General features: G+C 31.7%; 1 protein-coding gene across 1 annotated transcript; it reads left to right on the plus strand.

The window, feature by feature from the left end:
• The first annotated feature begins 110 nt into the window (after window positions 1-110).
• Window positions 111-13,238, plus strand: LOC106673357 (mitochondrial folate transporter/carrier). The gene is made up of 7 exons (XM_014405447.2): window positions 111-587; window positions 7,618-7,768; window positions 7,840-7,977; window positions 8,521-8,632; window positions 8,829-8,942; window positions 9,009-9,154; window positions 12,961-13,238. Exons 1-7 carry the CDS (start codon window positions 434-436, stop codon window positions 13,097-13,099), a joined length of 954 nt encoding a protein of 317 aa, XP_014260933.1. The 5' UTR covers window positions 111-433; the 3' UTR covers window positions 13,100-13,238.
• Window positions 13,239-16,503: the final 3,265 nt, after the last annotated feature.

Genomic DNA, 16,503 nt, shown 5'->3' on the forward strand with positions numbered 1-16,503 from the left:
TCTCATCCATTTTTACGTATAGATTTGAATTTGAAAGTTTGGAAAGAGCGGGAAAGGCGGACAAAAGAGGAGTGAAGCGCCTGCTCCTCCCCGTCTGTAACGGCGTAAGACTTGGACTCAAGTGAGTAGAGTCAATCTTCAAGAGCGATCTCATCGTGCACGTCGTCCCGAAGGCAGACGGTTTCCACACTCGACAGGATCAATCGTGGTCGCGTTGCTTTGACAAATCCGACGGCTCTTGAACCAGAGGCGGCTTTTATTTCAAATTGAAAAAGTATTAAAAAGGAAGGTTGACGAGAAGCACCGCTGAGAGGGCGAGTTTTTCTTTCAGGGCTATGCCTTTCGAGACGGATCGTTGAGGCCAGTCCACTCCAGCACGACGATACCGTACGCCGATGAAGGCCGGAGCGACTGTCAGACTAAAGAAGTGGACATGACATCCGTGAAAACGATAACGACCCCGAGTGCCACCTTCAAGAGTGTCTTCCAGCACGTCAGGTACGAGCACCTAGTCGCTGGCGTCACCGGGGGTGTCACGTCGACCCTCATTCTCCACCCGTTGGACCTCATCAAAATCAGATTTGCAGGTAAATCAAAACTTCAAATTCTCTCACCGAGAAGCATGTGGAGAACGTGTCGCGCATGGGTGGTCGCTTTCTCCGATAGTCGATCGTTACATTTCTCCATTTCTTCGATACCCTTTTCTTTAATGATTATGTAATTTGCGGATTTATTGATCTTTAATTCTCTCGGGTTCAACGTTCCAACGATTACCGTACAAGTGGACAGGTCGAAGAAGAAAACAATACCCAAACAAAAATCATTAAACTTTTCTTCATCTGACAATCCTAAAAAAATAAAAAAATAAAATTTTTAGGTTAATAATTTTACATTTTTTGCTTTTCAACAATTTTTCTTGGCTCGGTTTTTACATACAGATCTATGTGACTTTTATAGCATTGGAAAGAATATTTAATTTTATTATTGACCTTGAAATCAACAGAAGAACTTCTTATGTGAAGACTAGAAGTTTGGATTTTCTTTGCCACCACATTATTTTATTATTTTATGTTTTTATAGGTTCAGTAGATACAAAATTGGATGGCTGTTGAGACACTAAATTTCTCCCTCTTCTATTCTCTTATATTTAGAAACTGACAATCATTCCAAATATGCCTCTATGAATTTATATTTCTTTTGTTCTTTAAACATTGGATGAAAATTTAAATCTAATTTTTCCATTTAATGTTATAAAACTGTCTTGTCTATTGCCAATTTTTCTTGGTTCACTTTCAAATACAGATCAATGTGAATTTAGTTGAATTTATATTTCTTTTGTTCTTCAATCATTTTAGTCAAAATTATATTTCGCGTCGCCTTTCACCAATTTTTCTTGGTTCACTTTCAAACACAGATCAATGTGAATTTAGTTGAATTTATATTTCTTTTGTTCTTCAATCATTTTAGTCAAAATTTTACTTCGCTTCGCATGATAAAAATATGAATGTAATTTTTTGATTTAATGTTTTAAAAATTGTCCTGCCTTTCACCAATTTTTCTTGGATCACTTTCAAATACATATCAATGTGAATTTAGTTGAATTTATATTTCTTTTGTTTTTCAATCATTTTAGTCAAAATTATACTTCGCTTCGCCTTTCACCAATTTTTCTTGGTTCACTTTCAAATACAGATCAATGTGAATTTAGTTGAATTTATATTTCTTTTGTTCTTCAATCATTTTAGTCAACATTATACTTCACTTCGCATGACTAAAATATAAATGTAATTTTTCTATTTAATGTTTTAAAAATTGTCCTGCCTCACCAATTTTTCTTGGATCACTTTCAAATACAGATCAATGTGTATTTCATTGAATGGGAATGTATATTTACTTCTTTTGTTCTTGTATTGGCCAAGAAATCAACAAAAGCTCCTCCTATATTAAGACTATGAAGATTGGTTTTTCTTTGTACACATTATTTTATTTATTTTTTATCGGGTCTGTACATGAAAGATTGGATGGCTATTGAGCCATTAGATTTCTTCTTTTTCGCTTCTCTTATATTTAGAAACTAACAGCCATTCCAAATAAGCAGCTATCAACTAGTATTTCTTTTCTTCTTCAATCCAATTAGTCAAAATTACACTTCACTTGATAAAAATATAAATGCAATTTTTTGATTTAATGTTTGAAAAATTGTCCTGCCTTTCACCAATTTTTTGTGGATCCCTTTCAAGTACAGATTTTCAGGAGGTTCTTCAATCCATTTAGTCAAAATTATACTTCACTGCATTTGATAAAAATTAATATAAATGCAATTTTTTTATTTTTTATTTTTATTTATTGGCCTTATGATCTTGCATTTTGCCATAGTACGAATTCTTGTGTGTTCGAATTGGGGGTTATCGGGAAAAAAGGGCCAGGGGCGACGGTGGGAATCGAACCCACGACCGCGGCGTGCGAGTCTCTCATGCTAACCACTCGGCTACCGCGGTCCCCCTAATTTTTTGATTTAATGTTTTAAAAATTGTCTTGCCTTTCACCAATTTTTCTTGGATCACTTTCATATACGGATCAATCTGAATTTCATTGAATCCGATAGTATATTTAGGTATTTTGTTCTTCTATCGGCCATGAAATCAACGGAAGTTACCCCTGTATGAAAACTAAAAAGGTTAGATTTTCGTTACTTTATTATTTTATTTTATTTATTTTTTATAGGATAAGTAGATAAAAGATTGGATGGCTATTGAGCCATTAGATTTCTCCTTTTTTTCTTCTCCAAATATTCTGCTATGAATTAGTATTTCTTTTGTTCTTCAATCCATTTTGTCAAAATTATACTTTACAAGTGGACAGGTCGAAGAAGAATACAATCTGATCAGTAATCTTTCCTTCATCTGACAATACAAAAAAATTAAATTTTTAGGTTATTAATTTTAAATGTTTGTACCTTTCAACAAGTTTTCTTGGTTTCGTTTTTACATAGAGATCTATGTGAATTTTATTGCATTGGGATGAATATTTAGTTTTATTATTGACCTTGAAATCAACAGAAGCTCCAATAAATGAAGACTAGAAGATTGGATTTTCTTTACACTGTATTATTTTATTTATTTATTAATTTTTTTATAGAGCCAGTAAATAAAAAGTTGGATGGCTATTGAGCCGCTAAATTTCTCATTTTTTCTCTTCTCTTATATTCAGACACTAACAGCCATTCCAAATGTTTTGCTATAAATTTGTATTTCTTTTGCTCTTCAATCCATTTGGTCAAAATTATACTTTGTTTTTAAAATTTTTCTTGCTTTTCACCTATTCCCTTTTACATACAGATCAATGTGAATTTCATTGAATTGGAATGGATATTTAGTCCTTTTGATCTTCTGTTGGCCTTGAAATCAACAGAAGATTCTCCATATATGAAGATTAGAAGATGGGATTTTCTTTGTACCACATTATTTTATTTATTTATTTTTTTATAGGGTCAGTAGATAAAAAATTGGTTGGCAATTGAGCCACTAAATTTCTCCCTTTTTCTCTTCTCTTATATTTAGACATTAACAGTTATTCCAAATATGCAGCTATGAACTTATATTTCTTTTGTTCTTCAATCCAATTAGTCAAACTTATACTTCACTTATCTTGATAAAAATATAAATGCAATTTTTCGATTTAATGTTTTAAAAATTGTCCTGCCTTTCGCCAATTTTTCGTGGATCCCTTTCAAGTACAGATCAATATGAATTTCATTGAATTGGAAGTTATTTTGTTCTTCTATGGATTATGAAATCAACAATCAATATATAAAACTAGATTTCCCTGTTACCACATTTTAGTTGAGTAAGTAAAATAGTGGTCATTTAGCATTAAACCCCCTTTTTCCAAATACGTAACATATTTTTAGTTACTTAACCGTGTTGAGCCAATCGTGACAGTTACAACAGTGGCCAACAGAACCTGCACGGAAGATGGTCTGGGACCTGACATCATCCTGGCCCATTTTCGCTGTTTTATTCTATCAAAATGCTACAGAATAATTTTTACACAACACTGTACCAAAATAGTCACAAGTCGATCAAGTATGATGGAAAAATAATGGTTTAATAATGAGAAAAAGGAATAAACACAACAGTAAAATTTTTTGAACAGCTTTGCTTTGATTTAGAGTATTATCATAGTCAAGTGGGAATAAGTTGAGATTTTCTAGTTGTTTTTTTTTTCGTTATTCAGTCCCCTTGTTGGAAATTGCTTAATCAAAACCTAAAAGGGATCTAAGTTTTACAATTAAATATTATTTCAAGTTTAAATAGAATGACAGTCAGTGGAATTTAGTTAAATTTAGTTATTTTTCTTTAATATTCCAACATTCCATCGAACTTGCAATTGGTCTAGATTCCCACTACATTATTGATTTTGCTATAGGGTAAGTGAAATAGTGGTCATTGAACCTGTCTTCCTTTTTAGTCTTTCTACTCTTGAAAATTTAACTTCCATTCAAAATATGTTAAAATGTATTTAATTGACCCTACTCAATTGGGTCAATTACAACTGTGGCCAACATTAATTGAACTTCCCTGGTGTAGAGGAAAACTATAGACAGATACAATATGAAATTCCTCTCTTAAACTATTTATTATGTTTTTTTATTATTATTTTTGAATATAGGACCAGTTGGGAGGATTGTTGTGTCCTGTTACGGGGGTGATTCATTTCCAAAAAGGAGCCGAGATTTTGTTCTGTTCTTATTTCTGAATAATTTTACCACACCGTTACAACAATCCTCACACAGTAAATAAAATATTGAATGATCACTCTGCCATTAATTTTTTTTCTATTCTTTAATGGTAACTACAGTCATTCCAAATATGTTCAACTTTGATTAATTCACCATATAGAATTAACTTCAGTGAAAATTTTTATGTAAATAACAGTAAAACTCTTTGATCAGCTTTGTATTAGATCTGTCTTCATCCTTTGCCCAGTATAATTTTATTTCACAAAACAAAGAATTTTTTTAAAACTAATTGAAAGATATATTTCTTTGGCACATCAATCCATTTATTTGAAATTTTACTTCATTTGATTAAATCAAAAGCAATCTGTTTTAAAAATTGCCTTGCCATTCACCAATTTTTCTTGGGTCCATTTAGTCAATATAAATTTTATTATTTAATGCCATTAAATTTCTTGAGCTGGTCTCTTTACGACCTGTACACTGGGCCACCTGTATTGGTCTATTGTGAATCTCCATTTTTTTTTTCATGTACAGATCCTTGCTAAGCTTTTTACCTGACCCCAAAGCTTTTTCAAGGGCCTCCCGTATGTATCCTTCAGGCCCTGGTTTTTCCTCTCCCAGAATTAAAAAACTCGACCTACGTAAGCCTTCGCACCAACAGAGGACATGTCTGGAACTAGTTCATGTTCTGGTCTGGAATTTGTTATACTTTTGTCATCCTTGATAATAATTTTTAGATGATAAATAGATACAGGAAAAAATAGAAACTCTTGGGTCCGCTTTGTTAAGATTTATAATATTTAATTCTGATACATGGGCCAGGATAAACATATTAATATTTCTCAAAATTAGATCTAAATTGGGAGATAAAAACGTTTGTGGTTAAATGAATTGTTCTTCATTACATTTATTGGCAATTATACTTCACTACTTCATTCTACTTGGCAAAGCAAAAAGAATCCAATTTTTTACAGTTAATATTTTAACAATATTCCTTTTCACACTTTTATTGGGCTCATTCCAAATACAGTCAACGGATTGAATATTTTTAGTTCTTTTGTTCTACCGACCTTGGAAACCAACTGAAGCTCATACAAGAAGAACTGGATTTACATGTTACCTGGATTTTATTGATTTTTCTACAGAACTAAATCAAGCTCTACAGGGCCAGAAGATAAATAGAACGAATGTCATTTGATCGAGTATGACCATCTTGGTCAGCTTATTTGTACTGGTTTGGACTTTCAGAATCATTTTAGTTCTTCAGTGTTTGTACAATTGTTTGTTGTGTACAATTTGGGAATTTTTTTCTTGTGTATTTGTATGATGTTTGTCGTACACCTACGATTGTAGCTGCATGTTTCAATCAGACATTTGCAATTCCATTTTGTCACAGTTTTTACACAATACAAAAATATTCAAATAACTATAAAATGTAGAAAAAATAGTAGTTTTCAAAGACATTTAAACTTCTAGGACTATGGGATTTAAATTTGGCCCCATTACACAAACAGCCTAAGTAAATTTCACCGACCTTCCTTATCCATTTGTCCACTTTGGACTTCAGGAAATTTTCGGCCGATAAACTGCTGAAAGTTTGTCATTTTTGGGAACCATTTTAATCGTCTGGTTGTAAGGTGTTTTGTCAGCAGTTTGCAATCTTTTATCAGTGCACTGAACGCAATAAGACACAAATTTATGAACTTCAATTTGAAAGGAAAATATTTGGGTTATCAAGAAAAAAAAACTAATTAAATCTTTTACCTAAATTTTGATTTGGAACTTATCACTTCTACTGGCATAACCTTAGATAAAATTTCCTTTCAATGTAACAATCAACTTCTAAAAAGAGAAAATACAATAGAATTGTATGAGTTTTTTGCTCCTTGGTGATGTTTCTTCTGGATTCTTTGTTCTTGTTGAAGTTTTCCATTTCTTTAACTTTTTTATACTTTTCACGCTGTTCAACAGAATGTGATGACGTTTTGTTCAAAGTTTATTGATGATAAACAAGCAGTTAAATTCTAAAAGTTCGAAACTTCTTAAAAGATAAATTACATTAGAATTGCACGATTTTTTGCCTTTAAAATAACCAACTCTCGCTCATAAGAAACTGGATTTCCGTGGTACTATTGATTTTTCTAAATGAGCATTAATGACCATTGCCATTTCTAGTCCCATTGTCTTCTTCAATGATTTCAATTAAATTCATTTTGATAAAATGAACCAACAGAGGTATAATGGTACAACATATATTACAGATAGAACATGTACATTATTCCTGAAAAAGCATGAGTTCATCATCCTTGGTCATCCCAATTCTAATTTCTTTTGAATTTTTTTTTTTAAGTCATTTCTAATTCCTTATGGAATTTTTACTCAAAAACTATAACTGTTCAGTTAACTACTGCTTATGCTTCTTCTAATGGTTCATCTGCTAATTTTATTTTATGAATTTATTTTGATGAATTTTATTTCCTTCTGTTGCAAGAGTTAAGAAGCTATGCCATCCGATAATAAATGTGTTGAGGTTTCACCTGCTTTGCACAATCAGCACATCGTTTGGTCATTGGTTCAAATCTTTTTCAGATAAAATTTTTTATTTACTTCTTTTCAAATGAATAAATTATCTCTTGTAGTAATATTTTAAATCAATTTAATTAAAATAAATAGTTTTATTATTTTTTTTTCACTTACGATGAGAGGCAGGTAAAGGGGAAATCTACTATTCCCTTGTTTTGCGTCGAATCTTTGAGAAGTAGCCTTGTAACTGCTATTCATATCTAGTTAAGCTTATTTATGTGTTGTGTAGGGTTAATCAAAAATACCTTCTTGAATTGCCCAAATTTAATAAGTGTTTAAATTTTTCTTTTAAGTGAATGATGGCAGATCGGCTGTGCCGCAATACAATGGGTTAAAAGGAGCGATAACGACAATATTCAAACAGGAAGGCGTCCGAGGTTTATATAAAGGTGTCACGCCGAATGTTTGGGGTTCTGGCAGTGCCTGGGGTTTCTATTTCCTTTTGTAAGACAATTTTTTTTTAATGTTTGTGTCTATTTTAAATTGCAATATTAAAATTGTTATCTTGTCGCCAGTTACAACTCTATTAAAACATGGGTTCAAGGAGGGAACTCGAAAACGCCCTTGGGCCCCTCGATGCACATGCTTCTAGCCGCTCAGGCAGGGATCCTCACACTTGTCATGACCAACCCCGTTTGGGTGGTCAAAACTAGGTAAGCCTATATCAAACAATGCCGGTTATGTAAATACAGACAAGTATCTGGTGATGTAAGTAAATAATTTGGGCAAAAGTAATTTTTCTTTCTTTTCTTTTTTTCTTTTCTTTAACTCTTTTTTCAAATGATTGCTTGGGTATTTAAATTCCAAAATTCTTTTAATGTAGTGTATGTTGTTCTTTCTCTTTTAAATTTAGATAAATTTATAGAAGCATGAATTTTTTATCTTTGCTAAATTAACACTTTTTTGCTACATTGTACTTAGTGCAGCAATGTTTTTATTTGGGAAAAAAAATTCCTGTTTGCTTTTGATTTTGAAAGAACACAATATGCTCTCATTACATGAAATTTCTTTCTTTCACTATGTTATATGAAAGTTAAATGAATCCCAAGCATTCAAATAGTTTTCTTATTTAAACTAAACTTAATTAAGATTAAATAGACGTTAATTCGAAAATGAAGATTGCCCAAAAAGCTTGTTTTCTTTGTATTGTTATTTCCCCTTTATGCCCCTAAGACGGGGTTTAATATTCTTGGCAGGTTATGTTTGCAATATAACGATGCACAGCCAAAATCAGGCAGGTGCTACGCCGGAATGGTTGACGCTCTAACTACAATATATAGGCTAGAAGGTGTCAGAGGACTGTACAGGGTAAAGAGAGATTCGATGATTTTTCGTTTTTTTATTTTATTATTTATTTTTGTTTTGTTTTTGATGTCAATAAGTTCAATAATGTTTCAATAAAATTAACATTTTTTTTTTCGAGAGAACTTTTTTGACTAATTCAAATGAAGCACTTTAAGTCTTACGTGTCATATTTTGTTTCATGACGTGTTGAAAATTTCAGGGTTTCCTTCCTGGCATGTTTGGTGTTTCTCATGGTGCTATTCAATTCATGACTTATGAAGAGATGAAAAACTTTTACAACCAGTATAAAAATTCACCGATTGATGCTAAATTGGTAAGTTATACAACTAATTAAAAAAAAAAAAAATGAATAAACGTTACCTATGTATCGACATTACAGAGCACTCTGGAGTACATTGCGTTTGCTGCCACAAGCAAACTGCTCGCCGCATCCATCACGTACCCGTACCAGGTAATCAGGGCACGTCTACAAGATCAGTACCACACGTACAAAGGCGCTGTGGACTGCATACAACAGACATGGAGGTATGAAGGGATTAGAGGGTTTTACAAGGGGCTATTACCTTATTTACTGCATGTCATGCCCAATATATGTCTAGTATTAATCATATATGAAAAGTTCACTGATGGTAGTTAATCCGACTTTTGCTTAGGCACGTGTTTAATTATAGATAAAAACACTGATAATAAAGTATTTACCACCTTCAAAAATCATTTTACTTCATTTTTATTACAAATCAGTTTTAATGATTTGACTTATCCCTGTTTTTTTTTTTTTTTAAGTTAGATTTTTCGTGAATCTTATATGGTTAATTTAAAAGAGAAAAATCCAAAGTTTGTTAATTGTAATATACTTTAGGTGATCAAATTCTTCAATGAACACTTAAAATTTTGTTTTATTGAATTTAGTTAACAAATTAAATGACATTATAGATATATTTATAGTATGATTATTAAAATAAAAAAATAAATAAATAAAATAAAAAAGAAATGTGATCCAACATTATAATTTAAGAATTTTTCATTATTATATTCTAAGTGACTTCTTAAATTCATTTAGAAATAGAAAATTTGATGATATATATTCTCATAGAAATATTTTTGAGACAAAATAAACTATATGGAATTATCTTTTTGTTCCCATTGATATTGTTAAGTATCAACTTTCTGTGTAAGTCTCAAATGAATTGGCCCATAAGTAGAAACAGAATTAGTTTAAGGTAGAGCTAGTGTTAAAAAAAATATATCTTTTAACTTAACTCCTTTTTCATTTTATACATGACAATGAAATTCTAAGGCGAAGCGTTATAATAGCGGGTTGATACGGATTTAATCAACTCGAGGCTTATGTTTTATGTTAGATGATAAAAATAAAATAATATAAAGCCTTTTCGAAGATTTATATATTACACAAATATTTAATTTATGCCTTTAATAATTTTAATAGTCTGTTATTTGGGTGGTGGAAACAATTTTTTTTGTTATCCCTGATGTAAATGCTGATAAAGCAGTTTTTTATAAAATAGAAAGTTGAAATAAGTCGAAGCTTGGAATTTTATTGTCATGATTCTGGGATGAATAAAACAGAAAAATTGTCATTAGTTCCTACATTCAATAGCCAGTTTCCCTTTATAAAACCTTCTCAAATAAATATATAAACAACTTTAAAACTGTGTTTAATAAATCATGTATTTTTTGTAAAAGTTATAGGAGAGAAAGGTGGTTTTTTTTATTTTTTATTTTAAGTATAATAGTTACGAGGAACGTGATTTTTAAATTATTATTTGATTATTTGTTAGCCCTCTGTGATAAAAGATTTTTTAAAGTAATTTGTTCCAGCTTGGTCGATGGCGACCAGTTGGTTTCATTTTAACCTTTCTTTCCTTTGAATTGTGAAAACAAATGTTTTGGAAGAAAATGACTCCTGCTGGCAGGGTTTCCATATTCTTTTAATTTCTCTTTTTTAATTTTTTTTCCTTCTCTATTTTGATTGTATTTTCACAAGCGGTGTGTGTACTATTTAAAAATAAATAATTGTACCTTTTGTTCATACTTTATTCAACCACGTTTTATTTTCACATACGCCGTATTCTTATCGAAAACGTCCGGCCGTATTCGATTAATATTTGTGATTTGCCAATTGTATATTTTTTTTGCAAAGGTTTAAAAGTTCTCCACAAGTGTTTTATTGTTTTATTATTTAGTGTAAAGGTAAGTTTTTATTGCTCTGAAACTGGTTTGTTTTATTAGTATTGCATTACTATTTATCGATGAAAACTTTTTTTATTAGGTGTTGTAAAATATAGTGAGTGTTTACAAACAGAAAATATTGACAAATAAATTAAATAAAACTTTACAGGAAAAGAATGATCATAATCCTATGGAAATACAAAATATAACCAAATTTATTTTAATTAAGATGGATCCAAGCTGGATCACCCAGTGAAATTCTACACTAAAGGAACTGGTTTGCTAAGAAAGGCCATTATATACTTGCTTAAAACCAAAAAGATTTTTAGGTATGTTGTTTGGAAAGTAAAGATATTCCTGTTTATATGGTAGGGCTGAAGGGTCCACAGTGGCCGAGTTTTTGCCTTCCTCGCGTTTCTGCATTATAATCTGAGCAGAGCCCACAGCTTTTTAAGTGAATGTTTGACCCCTCATCTGCAACATCCAATGCTTAGTTGAATGTTTTTTATTTTTTTATTGTGGATACCAGGAGCTCAAGGAGTTCCCCCTGTGCACTGCAGCTTTCCAGCTACCTGGCTCCGCTGGTATACCGGGGTTTTTTCATTGAAGAAACTCATTTTTGAAGGGAGTCGGGACTGAATTCAGTGAGATCCTCATTGTGACCACTGCTCCTCTTATACAACAGAAAAAAAAGTTCAGAGGCGACGGTGGGAATCGAACCCATGACAGCGGGATCTAGCCGAGAGTCTGACTCCTTAACCACTGTGGTTCAATCAATGAAAGTAGTTTCTTAACTTTTACTTATTAGTAGTGCTTAACATCCAACAACCTGTTGGATATCATGAACTTGGGGTCAGTCCACTTTACAGTACTTTTTCCAAATTAATCGCAAATAAAATTCCAAGGGCTATGCTGGGATTCAAACCCAGAACCGCTAGCAAGGCAATAGACCACCAGGCAACCACGGTCTGCTGGTTGTTTGTTTTAAATGCTATGATAAACAAATGTATTTAAGAGCAGGCCACTTTGAGTATATTTTAAAATATTAGTGAAATTTAATATGATTTGATATCGAGCAAAATCAAATTTTCAGTTGTACGATTAACAATAAGTGATTAAAAAATTTTTTTTAATGAATAATTTCAGCAATTTGCAGCTCAAAATGTTAATGGATGTTAAATTGTATATTAATAATATTTCAGTGTCAATTTATTTATTGCTGTTTTCTAAATTCTAAAATATAAGTACAGAAGGATGCTTGTCTCTTCTGTACTGGTTGTAAAGGAGTGAGAACAGCTGTTTTTCTTTCAAATATTGGAATATTAAAAAAAAAAAAAATTAAATTCAGAAAAAAAAGCGGTTTATCATCATTTTTCAGAAAAGTTAGAAGATATTAAATTAAAAAAATACAGTTCTGGTAAGTCAAATATTTTACAACAGAAATTTGGCATTGTAGTTAAATTTTATTATAATAATTATCTCATAACAGTAGAGAATAATATTTCATTTTAGGACTCGTTACAAAGCAGCCCGTGGCAAGAGGTTACAAGTCGAGGGAGTCTTCTTTAAGAATACAAAGGTGAGCTTTGTGGATGTGGTTGAAAATGTGTGGAGAAATTTTAAACATTCTAAGCTGATATTAATATTTCATCCGATTAATAATCGAATGCGGCCATAGACCTGACACAATTAATAATACAATAATCGCATCCGGCGGTCCATACCCAGAGGAGCGTAATCGAGTCGATGGTACATTGAATTTATTTAGTTAAGTACTTTGGGCAGTTTTGGGGTGTGATATGTGGCAATGTTGTTAGAGGTACTGAGAATGTCGCTGGCATCTGTGACCCGACGACTCCGCTATCACCCCTCAATTATGAAAAGACAAAACACAGGTATTTGAGTCAGTTTGAGCAAATCCTATCTAAACTGGTTGTTCCAAATGTTAGATATGCATGCAATAAAATTTTTAAAACTGCCTACTTTTTATCAATTAATTTTAGTTTTTAGAGAAAGCAGTGTTAATTTTTTTATTTATTTAATTTTTTTTACAATTGGGCTTTATGAACATTTTCACTTCATTCTTTTTGTCATTTATAAAGAATTAAAAAAAAAACATAAATTGTTTTAACTGTTTGCAGATTTGAGGGGTATCGAGGATTTTACAAAGGCCTGACTCCAAATATGACAAGGGTCGTACCGGCAACAGTGATAACATTTCTTGTTTATGAAAACGTTTGGAGATTTTTAGCTGATTATAATAGAATGGCAGTTCATTAATAGATTGACCAGTATTGCTTATTAATTACTGTATAAACTGCCCAGTTCCTTTTTTCTCTTAATTTAGTATGTTGCTAGTTGAGATGTGGTTTTCTCAAAATGTGATTTATTTTTCTCAATTAAACAATCAAATGGTGGAGTTTTTTCTTTTACCTTCATAATACTAAATTTAAGGATGCTTTGTTTTTAACCATATCCTTCTTTTGAAAGTACCTACAGGTGGTAACCTCTGTACAATAAAAATTGGCACAAATGGAAAGAATCTGTCAGCTCACCCAACTCATTCCCTGACCAACAAAATATGGCACATGCTGAAAGAAGCAAATAAAAAAATAACAGGCAAAACATCTACATATTAAAAAAATAGTTAACGCTATCTCAATTTATATTATATTTATTATATTCAGGCTGTTGTGAATATTATTGGGCTGGCCCTACTGCGGCTTCCTGTTGTTTACTACTGGCATATTTACAATTTATAAGCTGCTATTAATCCTCAATTTTCAGCTTATATTGATATGCTCGCTAATCCTTTACACACTCTTTTTAATATACCTTCAAATATAACAATTTTTGTGCTAAATTATTTTAAGTGTTTAAACTCGGTCATTAGGCAGCCAAGTTTGCAAGAAACATCAGTATGGCTTTGGGGGAGTGTTAACAAACCATTTGCTATTGGTTTGTGAAGTTTTGGACTGAAAATAACAAATTTAAAAATCAACACTGAGGAAGACCTGCATCATCAATTTATGACAAAACTTTAGGCTTACTATGAAAGAAAATCCGGATCAAAATGTTAATGGATTGATCACAACTAAATACAAGTGCACCCACAGTTTAAAGACGCTTAAAGAACATTCACCTTGGAAAGACAGTTGTATGAATACTGTTACATGGGCTGAAGATCAATGAATGTACAAACATAAATGTGCAAACAGAATCCACCATAATCTAGCTCGACACTACTAACAGTAAAGAACAGTAGCATGAATGGGCTAGATTGTCTGAGAAGCTCTTGTTTGTCCATTGATGGTCAAAAACGCAATGAACAGATTGTGCTCAGCCATTTGAGGATAGGCCATACTCAATTGGCCCACAGACATGCCAACCCCATGCAGTGTCTCATTTGTAGAGAAAGATTTGATTGCTCAGTTAACTTTAACCACTCCTAGGCCTTTTACAGGGAGCGAGTTGTTTTGGCACCCAACAAAAAGACGCTCCTTGGGAATTTTATAGTGTCTCATGTTTTAATTTTTAAAGGAAACAGTGTTGTTTCCATATCTGAAAATATTGTAAATATATATATAATTGTTAGCTCTATAGTGTATGTATATGTATATGTATATATTTGATTGTGTAAATAAGTGAATATCGAGTAATAAATATAAGTTGTAAGTTATTATCCATAATTATTTATATACATTGTGCTGATAATATGATTATCGATGACAGCCTGCCATAAAAAAAAAATAGCAGAATAAAATTTAAAGATCGTTTTAAAGTCAAAAAGTTCAATTTATGGGTACTATATGTGCTCTGAGTAACAGCAGGTGAAGCACAGGCATGCATTTTTATTGATTAATAGGCAAAAGACAGCCTTTTCTTGAAAGTATTAATTGCATGTACAACAATTGGCGGCTAAATGTCAATGAAAGGTCAGGAAAAATGCCAAAAGCAACCCAAAATTCAAAAACCTATCAGTGACCGTATGGAAGTTCATGGCTGGAGACTCACTTTTCTTTTTAGTTTAGAGAGACCCTATCTATCAAATACTGCATTAAAATTGATCAAGTACATCAAAAACTTAGAAAAAAAACCAAGTTGTATTGGTAATTCGGAAGAGTACTACACTTCTGCACGATGCCAGACTGTTTCAACGGAGACAGGGGAGAGAATAAATTAAACGAGCTGAAATCCAAAGTTCACCCAATTTATTCTTCAAACGTGTATCCAGTAGATTTTCATTTGCAATTTGGACAACTACATTAAACAATTTTTTTTTAAATAATTTGAAAAACTACAAAAAGCTTTTCTGACTTTATTTATTACCAAAACACCCAATTTGTCAGTTCACAATTATAAAGTTGTTATAAGTGGTAATGGGGAAAAGTGTGTAGAAAAACACGTTAATTGTTACTTGTTATACTTCGAATAAAACGATTGATTTCGAGTTTATACTTGTTTTTAACTAAGAACCCTTTCTATGAAAATGGTCAACAGTGATAAAGCCTGATATAAATATAACTTTAATTAAAGATTATTACTCATATTCAGTTTATATTACTCTAGGTTTTGATCAAATAGAAACTTTGATTAATTTCACTGTACAAAATGGTGGCTTCAAACTAGAAGAAATGTTGTTCTTCAAAAAATTAAAAAAGTATGTCAAGGTTGTAAATTGAGCTCAACTCTTTTCTTACTTTATTAAAGGCTTATTTGATAGGTTGAAGTAAATTAGGAGGCAAATGAATTTAATTGTTAGTGCTGTGGATGAAACCATAGCTTCAAATATGTTTACCATCCACAAAGTGGTCAAACAGTTAAGTATGGGGGTGTTGCAGACAAGGGGTCAAACCACTTTACAATACTTTCTCCATACTATTCATAATTAAAAATCCATGGGCTATGACAGAATTTGTACCAGGACTGTTAGCTTGGCAAATATGAATCGGCCAGCCCTAACCACTCGGCCATCGCAGTAAGTTGCCAGTTTGAATATTTTCCCCCCAAAAAACTGAAATCTCATAAATCATGAAAGTCAAATAGGATTCTAAATTGTACAAATTCATTTCTGGGATTGAGACAAATTAAGAAAATTAAATACAGCGCAGTCCCATGGTCAGCAGAAAGGAAATTTTTAGTTTAGAAAATAATGTTTTTGTATTTTCCAGATGAGTTTAAATTGTATTATTGGCCAATTATTGTGGATTTGCTTACTCCAAACTCAAGGTTGTACTTTCATCAAAAAAATCATGAGGTCTGTAGTTTGGACTTTTCCAAATATTTCGGCTGTCTCATGTGTTTCAGCTTGTTGCCGTATTCAGTGGAGTGTTTTAACTAAAATTATTATTAACAAACCGAAGATAGCGAGACGTCAACAACACCTGACAAGCCAAAACTGCAAGAATTGGTTGGACCAAAAATGATCATGCATTATCAATGGTTTAAAATCTGGCTCATCACTGATCTGTCTTATTTTGATGTAAGTTATTTTTAAAGTACCATTTCTAATTATAATTATCATTATAAAAGTAAGGAATTCTCAATATGCTGACAACTTTACAAACCAGTTTCATTCGATTAATTATTAATTATTGATTAAATTGGCAAATATTACAAAAATAAGTTTAAAATTGAAGGATGATTATTTATTTTAATAACATATTTATCAGAGTTTTTCTGTA

Source organism: Cimex lectularius, unplaced genomic scaffold, assembly GCF_000648675.2.
Source record: "Cimex lectularius strain Harlan isolate CLEC.00 unplaced genomic scaffold, Clec_2.1 scaffold106, whole genome shotgun sequence".
In the NCBI taxonomy this organism is placed as follows: Eukaryota; Metazoa; Arthropoda; class Insecta; order Hemiptera; family Cimicidae; genus Cimex; species Cimex lectularius.

Coding starts and splice junctions, on each gene's coding strand:
- LOC106673357 (XM_014405447.2), top strand. CDS start 434: ATGACATCCGTGAAAACGATAACGACCCCGAGTGCCACCTTCAAGAGT. Junction 7,978..8,520: donor GTTTGGGTGGTCAAAACTAG/GTAAGCCTATAT, acceptor TATTCTTGGCAG/GTTATGTTTGCAATATAACG. Junction 8,943..9,008: donor CACCGATTGATGCTAAATTG/GTAAGTTATACA, acceptor TCGACATTACAG/AGCACTCTGGAGTACATTGC.